The following is a 13,375-nucleotide window of genomic DNA, read 5'->3' on the forward strand; positions in this document are numbered from 1 at the left end:
AGTTTCTGAAATGAAATGATGTAAAAGTTGGCTGCTTCGAGGCCCCCAGCAGTCCTTGATTAGATTTTGAATTATACTTTTGTTCCTTTGCACTTTGTGTTATTTATGGAGAAGGTCTCTTTTACACTGCATTAATAGAAGTAAAGAAAGTGTCTCCTTTGAGCTGATGCCTATTGCTCGGCTGCTGACACGCATCATTCTGTAATTAACAACTACCAATAAATTGGAATAGACCATAATATTACTTTATCATGGTGGCAGGGGATGTTAGAGGAAAGTGGAATTACAGTGAAAGAGGACAGCTAGTCTTCCTGTTAGCCAAGCTCAGTAGTTGCAAAAGTTGATTGCTTAAAGCAATTAATTTCTCTGCTCTGCAATGCAAATGAAGCAGTCTGGTTTTGAAGAGCTGGATTTAGTCAATGTCTGAAATTAATCAAGAACAAAGAACTAAGTTTGCATTAGCAAAGAGTGCAGCAACAATCTAACTTTCTCTGGTATTGGCAAGTAATACTTGACGTATAAACCACAGCTGATTATTTATCTAAAATTAAAGGGTGAGAGTTGCAAAGAGCCTCAGTGGTGCCTTTCGAAATCTCTGAGAGCCTATCATTGTTACTGCATTTATTAATTTCTTCCCTGCAGCAGTCAGAAGAAAATTTTAACCCAAACTGTTCATTCTGGAGCTACACGAAGCGTACCATGACAGGCTATTGGTCCACCCAGGGCTGCCGCCTCCTGACAACTAACAAGACACACACCACCTGCTCCTGCAACCACCTCACCAACTTTGCAGTCCTGATGGCACATGTGGAAGTTAAGGTAGGCATTCCAGATTCCCAGGCTGCCAATGCACTGGGCAGGAAGTGTGGTCAATGTGTGGCACCATTTTGTTACCACTAACAAAAGTTAGTGTGTGACACTAACTCTGAAAGTAGAAACCATCTGGTAAAAGTCTTCTTTCTGCTCTATGGTGAAACAGAAAATAGTCATAACCAATGCAAAGCCTGTCTTAGGCTCTTTGCATGGGCAGTTCTGAGGTGGGAATGGTGAGTGAGCAGGATTAGCTGTTGCCAAATCCTTTGCTAACTGGTGCAGAGCATCTCCTGGCTGGGTTCTTTCTCACAGGGTCCTCCCTGTGCCAGCAGGGAGCTGTGAGGTGGAAGGACAGAAGTGTGCAGTCTGCCTTGTGGGGTGCAGGTTGGGTGTCCCGCTAGCAGCAGCTGCAGATACACTGCCAGAGGTGATTGTGTGAGGTGCCTGTGTGGAGCCAACTGTTCTCCTCATTCCAGCTATGGAGAAAAATACTATGTGTGTGTCTCACTGTGTGACAGAGAGATGCAGAATATGACACACATGAGAGAGGGAAGCTTCTGAGACCATCCTGTATAGACTGGCATCTGCTTGAGGCCAGTACACAACCAGCTGGTTCCCTTGCCTGCATTTATGTCCGTGATGTAAATCTGGCTTTCCACGTGACTAACCCCACTGGAGCTGAAGAAGTTAATCCTGAAGGTAGGTGTTCCTCAAGGTAGCAGTGGTTTTGGGAGTGAAGCACACATTTGGGATTTTACTCAAGAGCAGGTTGAGATGGTCCTCCATTTCCTGAGCTGCCTCGGTTGTCTTTGGTTGAGAACAGTCTAAACTGCCAGAGAAAGAAGAGAAGGCCCTGATGCCCAAAAGATTTTGGCCTAGTCATTTTCTTCATTGTGCTGTCTCTGTTTCATGTGCCTGGCACAGCAGCAAAATCCACAGTTCTGAGCTAGGTATGGAACTGGCATCTTCCATGCAGGCAGAACTTTTCAGAATCACTTCCATGACAAGCGTAACCACAAAAGCTATTACGGTTTTAAAACTACTTTTTCTCACATAGTCTTCCAGTGTCACTGCTTTGTGTATTTTTGTTTCACTTAATAATCTGAAGAGGAATGTAAAGAGCTGCAATAAAATATATATTAAATAAGTATCATGCATGACAAAAGCTCTGCAAAAAAATAAGTGGGAGCCTAGGAGCACATTTCCCACAACAGCTGGGTCCACCTGAGAGGGGCAGGATATATCTGTTGCTCCTGCAAGTTGCAGTAATCATTTTATTCTGCAGGAGTCAGTCCTAGTTCAGGAAACATGCCGTTAAATGTTTGTGGCATTGTCCTGGGAGATGCCTGAAGAAAAGGCCTATTGAAAGCACATATTTACAGGTTAATGGCATTCTGCAGTCCAGGTCTGGTTTTGCCAGTTGCCTACAACTGCTTGAATTTTCATAAGAAATGTGTGTTTGTTTCATTATCACCCACCTGGAATTAACAGATATGCCTGAGTCATTGAAGTCAGAGGAGGCAGCTGGGAAATGCAGATAGTGATCCACTCCACTGGTGTGAATGGGGGTGATCCCTACTGCCTGGTGCAGATACAGCTCAACAGGCCTCTTCTCAAACTGCAAACAGGTCAGCCTTGCCTGCACTTTCCATCCAAACCTGGTGAGACAAGTAGACCTGCTGTTATCTCAGCTTGCAGGAGAAGTATGTGGGCCCCTTCCCCACCCATCTTCATCCAGCAGGTTGGAAAGAGCTGCAGCTGGGAGCTTCCCAAGTGCAAAGCCAGTGTGCTATTAGCTAGTGGCTGTTTCTGGGTGTTAACAAGTGCCCTCAAGACTTTCAGGTCATGTTTTATCATTTGGCTGCAGCCAAAGTACCATGGCTGTGAGAGCCAAATTGGCTCCACTTTGTTGACTCTGATACAACTGGACAGTTTCCTGGCATGTCCACTTCAGTGATCATCCTGGCCTGAGGGCAGAGGCAGGGCAGGGTTCCCTCCCACATAACAGACACATATTTCAGATATAAATATGCAAATGTTTGCAACTTGTCCTGCCAGCTGCCTGTCACCTTGCTCTTCCTGGTGGTGCTCTTTCACTCCATGGTGGAGCTGACCATGTGGCTCTTGGCATAGAAGGAATATGACATTCCTTATGCTATTGTAATGAGTTGGTTTTAAAGACTTGGCAGCACAATACCTGCTGCATTGGAAAAGGGGAGGTTTAGAAACAAATGGGGGTTTTTGTCGTTCATTGATTCATGCTCACTGCTTATGGATATGCTTTTGAATAATTTTCTTGTCTTGTGGCTGGTTCAAAAAGGCATTCCTCTGTCATTCCATGACCTGCTAGTGTTCTCAGAGGTGGAATGATCCTTGGGGATATGATGTTGTGTGCTTCTGCAAGACTTCTTAGACCAGTGTTCTGGCAATGATCAGGATGTCTAGAAAGTAATGTTGCACACACAATAATTAACAATATTCTGGGAGCTCTGCAACAGAAACAATTTTCTTCTGTGATTGAGATTTGTAGTTTCCTGGCGTCGGTTGTTTGAATTTTTGGATCCATGGGGAACAACCTTTGGTGTAAGGAGAATCCACAGCACCCTGCATGATAAGACTGAAAACTGGGCAACATGAGGAGCAGACATTATAGTCCTGCCCCTTAATCAAAAACCAGCAGCAATTTGACAAGTGTCACATCTGCTCATGAATGATCTTCCTGCCTGGTAACATGGCACAAGAGCATGTTCTCCAGAGGGGATCTCGGTGGCTGCTCTGTGAGTTCCAGGCTGCAGTTTAATTATTAGCAGAGTGTGCGTGGCAAGGTGGAGCTGGAAGGTAGTGCCACTGAGGAGAGGTGATTGATGGCCATCTGGCTCTCCAGCATGAAAAAGCAATATATCTTTGTCCAAAGGGACAGAAAATGCCACCAGCTGACCATGGCAGCAGGGATTTATTGGTGTACTTGAAGAGTAGAAGTTGCTGGGATCAGTTCTGGTCTGACTAGGACAGTACCCGATTAAGAGGAGAATTTAATTCAAAGATGCTTTCTTCCCGTTAAAATAAGCCGGCTTCAGAGTTTCTTACTCACACGCTGGGGTAAAATAACATTGTCCAAAACCAAGAGTTGGCTGTGCAGGATGCATAACTTCTGGGAAGAGCAGTGGACCCTCACCTGCAGGTCTCCCTCCATCCACTGTCTATAAAAATGTGGTGACTCCCATGCTGTGGAACAAAGCCCATTGTTAAATAAACCATCCTACCTATGTAATTGCTGTAGAAATATTCAACATTTACAAGTTGTTTTTCATAAGCTTGTGCTTTGCATTATACTAATTATAGCAGATGCATCTTAAATGTATCATGGGAAAATTATGCAGCCAGAAAACAAGTTCAGAGCTGGTGGGAAAATGCAATTAAAAAACCCACCCAAACCAGAATAAGCAAAGGTACCCCCAGGGTAGAAAAATGTTGCTTATCAGTATGTAGTGAGTGCCAGATCTTACTCTTCTTTTTTTAAATACTAATAGAAAGGAGGTAAAAAAGAAAGGTGTTTTGACTGTTGCAATTAATAGGAAAGTTTCAGGTGTTTTTCTTTACCACAAACATTGGTGCTAACTGTGCTAATTATTTGGGGAGTGGAAGCATAAGGCAAGCTAAGGAGAGAAAGGAATAACAATATATGGAGTCTGAGTGGAATGTAGCAGTCCATTGCCTAAAGCAGTAGAGGAGCAAACTGGAGTTCCTGCAGGCTGATCCTGTGTTCTAAACTTCATATGCAAGTCATATAGCTCACACTGGCAAGAAACTTTTCTCAGAAACTCACATTTCTGCCAGCTTGGCTGGGTGGATGGCTACACTGAGTTTCACACAGCTGCCGTAGCTCATTTCTTGGGTTGGAGATGCCATGTGAGTAATCAGAGCTTCCAACATCTAGCCAGCATGAGAGAGCAGGATGATGGATGCAATTATTATTCCTAAGACTCACGTCCTCTCCACAAATCTCACCTCAGCTGCCTCTCAGTTGCAGAGGGGTTGGTGAGTACACTGGAAACAGTGGGCTCTTGGCACGTGCTGTATGTGCAGTAGTGTCTGTGACACATGGTGAGGTCTGTGCCCATTTCTCTGTGCACACCTGCCCCCATACAGCTTTATTCTGGCCACAGGGGTTTCCAGGACTTAGAATGGCTGCTGCTTCTGGCAGTTGCTAGAGGGCTGTTGCATTTTGGTGACAAGTTTAAGGGAGAGTTCTGCTAGGAGGCCTTCATCTTGCTGAGGAAGGCAGAAATAGAGGAAGATGGTCTGTGTTGCCCATGCAGAATATGAAGGCAGCTTGGTGGATGGACTAAGGCAAGGAGAGAAAAGGTGACTAAACCACCTTGTAGGAATGCTCAGGGTTCTCAGCCTTATTGTGAATGGCCAAAGGTAGAAGACGGTAATGTTGTACATGGGCCTCAGGTGGGAATTTTGCTCTCTTCATGGGTTAGGACCTGATGGTGCCAGTGATGGCAGTGATTCGCAGAGCCCAGAGCAGATGCGTACCAGGTCCATGGGTGTTCACTGTGGAGCACAGCTGCCTGCCTCTCTTGGTGCATCCTTAGGAAAGATGGAGAGGATGGATGCTAAAGCAAAGGGATCCCCCAGCTCATATTCTTCTTGGCCACAGGAAGGGAAAAGCTCCCTTAAAGACTTTCATGCCTTCACAGCCACAGCCGGTGATGCCTTCAGTCAGCTCACATGCACTTCAGGAATCCTTGGGGTTTCCTCCCAGTCTGTGTAACCCAGCTGGTGCTTTTGACACATCTACAAAACCATCTGCCTCTTCAGTAGCCCTTTGCACGTAGCCACAAAGTATTACAGCCAGGTCATAGCAGTAAATCCGTTCTCACCACCAGAGACAGGGGAAAAAGGGTAGAGAGACCCCACACGGCCCCAAAGAGCTACAAATCCAAGAAGCAGCATCAGCAATGCACAGAAGTTCAAACCTGTCCCACTTGGGTCTCTGCCCAGCCCAGCACTCTGCCAGCTCCCACCAGGCACCAAGCAATCATATTTGAGCTAGTTGATGACACTGTGTTTTTATTTACTGCTTGCTTATTCTTCCACCCCCAAAGATATTACTTCTTCCATTCCTGGAGGGACAGATTAGGCAAAAGAATGTGTCCTTTGCTTCTGGCAGCTTGGTTTGGCTGCTGTTTTCTTCTGCTGATGTTTTTAATAAGGGAGGAAATGGCTGTTCATCTCGGGGAGAGCCATTCTATCGTAAGCTGACATTCCCTGGGATTTGTTTTTATTAGCTCAGCTCTGGTGTACAGGCACTGCCAGAGCTGCTCATTGATTTTCCCAGCCTGGATAATATCGTGGCTGCCTGCGCATCCTGCTGTGGTTGCTACCAATGCTCCTGTAGCTCCTCCTGTGCAAACCCCTGTCAGCACTCTCCTCCTGCTGCTCTTGGTTCCACTGGAATAAAACCAGGTCTTTATTCCAAAGCCAGAGACATCTCCTTTCACTGGGCTTTGGGTTGGGTTCATACCTAAATCATAAATGTAAAACATACTTTCTATAGAAACCCTGTCCCTGAAGTGTATTATTTTTTGGTTGGCTTTTTTTTTTTAATTACTCAGTAAGTTGTTCCTGTACTAAAAATAATCTGTGTGTCAGCTTATTCTGCAAAGTGAGTGTAGCTTAGTGGTAACAAAACTCTGTGTCCTGCATGCTGTGCCATGTAGCACCCGTCTGGAGAGCCATGGTGCATTTGGGCAAGGAGTTGTTTGGTTGATGCTGTTGGGAAATTGTCTCTTGGACTGACATCTGGTATTTCTCATGGGCTCTTCTGGTTGCCCAAGTATTTGGGAAGATCACTGAGCAGCAGGAGATGACTGTTGATACCCTGGTGGTCTCAGATATATGTTGCATGTTTTAAAGACCGTAGGGCTTTCATTGTGCTGGAAAGATATCCCTAGGGATCTTCTGGGAACAGCAGATCCCAGAGGGTCGTGATCAGTGGCACAGAGTCCAGCTGGACCTGAGCAGGGTGGTTGGACCAGACGACCCCACTGGTGGTCCCTTCCAGCCTTCCCCATGCTGTGATTCAGTGGTTAGTGTGTACATCCACGCCGTTTTATCCTCAGTCGAGGGGTTTTGAACAGTGCCGGACAGGGTAAAGAGAAGATTTGCTCTTCTTGCATTTTTCTGTGGCTAAGAAACCAGCTTGAAGGCTGAGACCTACCTGCAAAATCTTGGTGTGCCCTTTATTGTATATAACCCTGGAACTGCGTGTAGCAGCTGTGTAAACCAGGTTCTGCTGCTCCTTGTTTGTCACACAGCGATCAGGTGATGGCAAGGAAAAGCTCATGGCATTGGGAGAGGTTACCACTATTGTTCATTTTCCCATATTATTCTGATTGCTGTAAAGTGCAGTAATTTACAAGTTTCAGTCTCCAGCAAAAGGCAAGTTGCCTTTTGTTGTACTTGCTGGTGTACAAGCTCTGGACGTGCCTGCCCTGAGGGAGCAGTTGGCACTGCCTTGGGAAGGATGCCAGTGCTTAGCAGGTCTTCCCTGATCCACCAGCTCTGCAGTAGCACCTGAAATTTGGCATCCCAAACAGGCTGGAGTGTACCCAGCCTTTAAAATTCAGCTCACTTCTTCTCTCGGACTTTACTAGAAAAGCTACAAATTCATATTTTTTTTCCCCCTGAGGTTTTTTTAAATTGCTCTTGTTCCCAGTTTATTGTTATTATTCCTTTCTGTTTGTTCTTATGTGAGTTTGTTGAGGTTGGGGAGGGAGTTTGTAATTACGGAGAAGTTGTTTTTATGGTTGTTTCCCAGCGCTTCGGGGATGAGTGTTATGTACATAAAATCAGTATTATCTTTACGATTAATATTAAAAAGAGAAGCAGTAAGAGTGATAATAATAATAATACAGCAATGAAGCATGTTTCTTGCTAAGCATGGTGAGTTTCTTGGGCAAGCAGCCCTTCCCTGAAGAAGACAAAGAACCTAGATGGTAGAATCCCTCTCCAAGAGCAAAAACACGTATAATTCCTGCATCATATTTTAAATTCAGCAGAGCTGTGGTATTGTGATAAGAGGTGCAAGAGCTGTGAGCTGTGAGACTTATCTCACCTAGGGGAAGAAGTCCTTGGGGAATTTTCCCTGCGCTATGCTAAATTCGTGTTGGTATGGATGAATATGGCCACACCTGGGTGGGGTGCACGGGCCACAGTCTGCCTGGTTTCTTTTGCCCTGTGTCCACCTGCATCAGCTGCCTAGTCCTGTTGCCCATCCCAAGAGCTCTTGGTCCATTCATACTGGCAAGCCAGTCTAACCAGATTGTTCAGTGGGATGTTCTCCTGCCATTCCCCTGCAGCCTCAGACAAAAGAAAGAATGATTTGCAAGGTGCAAGGTTTGCATTAACATTTTTCCGCAGAGTTAAGAGGGATGGATGAGCTGGAATGACACTGAGATAAAGCAATGCACAGCTGCCAGGGAAATGATGTGCTTCATCTTGTCAGGTTTCTGGGCGCTGCTGGATGAGCTGGCTGGAATAGGCATTTCTGTCATGAGCCACAGAAAGCACACAATGATTTCTTGTCTCCGTGTTGGACTTGTGACCTCTAGTTCCTTAGGTACTGGAAATAGCTGGGAAGAGATGCAAGGGGGTTTGGGCAAAGAAGCCCTCCGTCTCTCCACCTCTAAGTCTTGCTGGAGACAAAACTTCCAGCATGGAAGGGATGGAGCAGAGAATCACTCCCCATTTTTCATTACAATGTGATGCCTGTCACTCATGCTGGTAAAGCCAAAGACCTGAAAGGCTTGAGATGTTTTTTGTGGGTGCCGACATAGCAGAGTGTATCGGGAAAGGCCTGACATTTGATGTGGCTTTATCATTGGCAAGCAGGCAAAGAAAATGGATAAATTAATCATCTTTTCCATCTGTCATAAGCTTTTATCCCATGGAGAGAAAAATGTTTCCACTTTGCCCTGGCTTTTTGAAGTGTGACACTATTGTATTTGCCAGCCTACATAATGCCTAAGTCATCGAAATGCCAGAAATGGTGGAGAATGTGATTATCATTTATAACACAACCTGGTGCACCGCAGAGCTGGGCTTCAAGCTGCTGTGGTCTTGGTGAAATGCCCCCAGAGATTTCCAGCCAGTCTTTTTCCCAGCTCATTGACTCTAACCGCTTACACCCAAGCAGTCATCTCGTGACTCGCCGTGTATTTCTCGTGTGTTGGTTACATTTTGCTAGGTAACGATTTCTATAGTTTCACTGCATCTGGTGGAAGCTTGGGGTGTTATGGGTGAGTTTTACAGCCTGAATAAGGAAGAAGATGGTGGGATGCTCTCACCAGGAGGGTTTCATCATGTGCCTCCTCTATCCATGAGGGACATGCAGTGTAAACTCAGGAGCAATACAGCAGTGTTTTGGCAGCAGAGCCAAGTCTCACCTATCCTGCCTCTCACAAAACTCTGTTGCCTAGCTTTGCACTGGCTTTTTCTGCATGGCTTTGAAGTACATCCATGTTAAAAGTTCATCACAGGGAATCAGTCACTTTCCAGGCTGTCTTAAAATCACTGTTTTGTTACAGTTTAAAAGCAAATTTGTGTTAAAAGTTCTGTCTTTTTTTTTTTTTTCTGGCTAATGTTCTCGGAATCAATCTGACTTCCCTGGAGTTCTAAAATGTAACTCCAGGGTTTGAAAAAGAAAAATCAAACTTCCTTTCTCCTTCCCCTGTGGAAAAAGGAAAAAAAAAAGAAAAAAAAAAGTAAGCAATCTCTTTCTTTCCAAAGCCTCCATGCTCATACATCTCTGAACATTTAAAGAGAGTCTTTTTTCACTGCTGGCAAATGGTTGTAATGGACTTGCAATTGTTGGACATGATGTTGTTAGCATGAAATGCTTTTTCACACTCGAATCACTCTGTTCAATGGTTCTTTATACCGTGTGTCCAGGCACTCCTTTGCCATGCGTGTGCAAGATTGAGCCGCACGCAAGACTAGCCCTGATATCTCATCATATCCCTGATATTTTCATCAACAGCATTATGTTTCTGCAGGGTTTTGGGATATGAGTCTGTTCAGGGCACCTGCACCTTGCAAGATGCCCTGGAGTCTGTGTTTCAGGTTGCAGCTTTCTTGCTGCAGGGTTCAAGTTTAGGTCCATTTAATCTTTTTGGTACTGGTGCCTTGTGCCACAGGCACCCTTACTCTGTGTCTGGGATGCATTAGAAGTCACACATCATGCAGCTGATGAGATTTTTTTTTTGTTTTACCTTCAGCACACTGATGCAGTCCACGACCTGCTCCTGGACTTCATCACGTGGGTTGGCATCCTGCTTTCACTGGTCTGCCTCCTGATCTGCATCTTCACCTTCTGCTTCTTCCGTGGGCTGCAGAGTGATCGCAACACGATTCACAAGAACTTGTGCATCAGCCTCTTCGTGGCAGAGCTCCTCTTCCTCATTGGTATCAACCGGACTGACCAGCCGGTAAGAGGCAAAGCACTTTCTGCTTCTGTCACAGGCTCTTGGCAATAATGTGTGTGTTTAATAAGCAAGTTATAAAAATGAGCTTATACCATGTACATCTTCATGTGTTTATTTGCCTGATTGTGTATTTGCCTACCTTTGTATATTTTAATATCATTTATATATGCAAATATGTGTCTATTTTAAAACAATCCACACGTTTTCCAAGTGAAAAAAAGTTCTTCCTTTGGAGAAGGAAGATAAGAACACCCTCATTTTTATTAAGCCTCCAAGTAAGAGTACTCCTGCCTGGTGCATTAATTAATCATGGTACAAACAGCTTCCCTTGCTCTTTTCAATCCTCACACAGATTGCCTGTGCCGTCTTTGCTGCCCTCCTGCACTTCTTCTTCCTGGCAGCTTTCACCTGGATGTTCCTGGAGGGGGTGCAGCTCTACATCATGCTGGTGGAGGTTTTTGAGAGCGAGCACTCCCGGAGGAAGTATTTCTATTTGGTGGGGTACGGCATGCCTGCGCTGATTGTGGCTGTGTCGGCAGCGGTGGACTACCGGAGCTACGGCACGGACAAAGTGTGAGTGACCTTGGAATGGCTTGGACCTGCTCAGGAGAGATGGGAGCGGGGGCAACAGTGGATGTGAGGAGCCCAGAGGGTTTGTTCAGGCGGAGCTCAGCCAGGAGGCATGCCTTGCCTTATCTCTGCGTTCCTTGCAGGACAAATTCCTCACTATGAAATGATTTGCAAAGGTATTCTCTAGGGAAGCCAGTCAAGGAAAATTTTGTCACATCATTGCATAAGATCAGCAGAGGTGACTGTCCCGAGTCTCAGTTTGGTACTATAGCAGCAATATCCTCCTTGAACCAAAGAGTTATTTCTTATTTGGATGAAGATACTACTTTCTTCCTCTCTTTTAAAGTGTTCTATCAAACTAACAGAGCCTGCAGGCAAAATGGGTGGTGACTGTGGAGTACATTAGGCTCTTTGCAAATCAGAACAGCTATATCATTTATCATTATGAATATTCTTAAGTGTTTCCAACATTGCTGAAGCTGGTATGAAAGCACAAGTTAGATTATCATGCAACACTGTCTAATGGAAAACAAGGGGAAAATCGAGCCTTTGATTCTCTTTGCCATCTTTGCTACAATAGGATTAACAATGTTTTCATTGACCTTTTTTTTCCTTCCCTTGTCAGTCTGCCTTTCCAGTCTCACTTTAACTGAGTTAAGGGCTCAATATGAAAGCATATATAGCAATGAGCCAGTGGTGGTTCTGAAACTCTTTTTTAGCATAGATCGGGTGAGACCACGGCAGCATTTGATCTTATGTTAGGTTCAACTGCAGATTTTTTGCCTGAAACCTTACTAGGATATATGAACCTCTATTTCTTGAGAAAACAGATCTGTGGAGCTGCTCATGATCCATTACCATGCCAGCAGGCGGGCTTGGATCCCAGATGGATATTTGTGTTGTGTTCCTCCCATGAGTAGGAGAGCCGCGACCTGAATTTGTATAAATGTCATGCGTTGTGTAGAGGAAAGGAAATGGCCCACACAGATAAGGGTAGGAGGGTGTAAGTTTTTAAGGATCTCTACCAATTTATCCAAAGTAGTTTGACTGACTTTTACAGGCCTAGAGGGCAAAGAATAAGTAACACAACAGCTGATTGCCATTTTTGAAGATTTCCCATCAGTTGCCACCTGCTTTCTGCCCCAACAGGCTCTTGTATTTACTCCCCCTCTTGAGCATTATATAAGCACCTATTGAATCAGGTATGGAAACAGCTCGTCTTCTCCCTTTAGACAAATTTATTCTTAACTGTGGTGTTTCTATGGAGGACGTATCTCTTCACAGTGGCCTACATCAGGCACTCAGAGATACTCCAGCTGTCTGAAAAGTCAGTCCTTCACATCTGCTCCATGCTGGAGCCATGTCCTAACCTGTCCAGTTTTCAGTGTAGCATTTTGGAGCCACTTTCCACACTGTTCATCCTTTGGCTTTTACAAATAGACTTTGGGCACCCAAATGTTTCCCCGGCATGGAAGGTACAGGCAGAAAGTTTGGCTGAAATTCACTGAAGACGAACACTTCGCTATCTTGGCATTGAAGAGGCAGCAGTCCTGTGTGTGTGCCAATAAAATATGTCTCCCTCCCCACAGCACGAAGTGATATTTTTAATGATTAAATATGTATATATAATATTTTGCAAATAAATATTTACAGAGATTTGCAAATCTAAAATATTTATTTATAATTTTTAATTCCAGAATGCACAATTTTATCACGTTCTCATAGAGGAAAATAAAAACCATACAATATGTTTTGTATAACTATCATGCTCCATCTGGTTGATGGATGATGATGTATTTTTCAGTATAATGTTATTAGAAGGGTAGAACTGATTAGAATTTGTAGTGAACTATATGCCAGGCATACATAATTTGATTGCAAGAAGTTGCTTGGTTTTGCCAGGTTTTGTAAAACATCCTCTGGAATATATTACTTGCCTCCCTCCATTATTTACTGCATTTGTTTAAGCAGGACTTATGGAGCTGTTAGTGTTATTTGTTTTTTGCCTGGCAGTTGGTGCCACCATTCATACGTCTCAGAATGATTTGCTTAAACACGCAGTGTAGGGTTTCTTGATTTCATTTTACTTTCTAAATCCAACCCTCCTGTAACACATGCCTAGGTTACATAGCCAGGAACATGCAGTTGTTCCTCCCTCTGTTGCTTTACTCATCATTTAGTGCTTGTGGTTTTCTGAAGTGTCCCATGTCCTAGTATTCATACTGGCATTTTGGAGTAGCTGCTCCATAAAGATACTCTTATACACTTAATTATTTCAAGGATGGGGATTGATCCTTTTCCTACTTTTTTTTTTTGTTTGCTTTAGAATAGTTCAAACCCCTTATATTAGGAGACTTATTTGGTTTTATGACTAAGTAGCAGCATAGTGATTCCCGTAAAAGATCATCCCATTCAGGCTAGCTCAACTGTGTTTGGTCCTTTCCCTCAGATAAATCAGAAATGTTGCATCTCACCTTATTCTGAGTGTAACCTCTAAA

The 13,375-nt window shown here is 44.2% G+C and overlaps 1 protein-coding gene across 18 annotated transcripts in view; it reads left to right on the forward strand.

Annotated features, from left to right (window-relative positions):
• ADGRL3 (adhesion G protein-coupled receptor L3) overlaps positions 1 to 13,375 on the forward strand; it is a 489,797-nt gene that overhangs the window by 413,462 nt on the left and 62,960 nt on the right. For 17 of the 18 annotated variants that reach the window (XM_015625411.2, XM_015625414.2, XM_015625396.1 and 14 more), the window contains 3 exons: positions 643 to 819; positions 10,101 to 10,310; positions 10,660 to 10,880. In XM_015625411.2, the coding sequence (XP_015480897.1) occupies positions 643 to 819; positions 10,101 to 10,310; positions 10,660 to 10,880 (608 nt within the window). The remainder of the gene's footprint in view (positions 1 to 642; positions 820 to 10,100; positions 10,311 to 10,659; positions 10,881 to 13,375) is intronic. The other variant, XM_015625400.1, reaches the window with a different exon arrangement.

Source organism: Parus major, chromosome 4 (genome assembly GCF_001522545.3).
Source record: "Parus major isolate Abel chromosome 4, Parus_major1.1, whole genome shotgun sequence".
Taxonomy (NCBI): Eukaryota; Metazoa; Chordata; class Aves; order Passeriformes; family Paridae; genus Parus; species Parus major.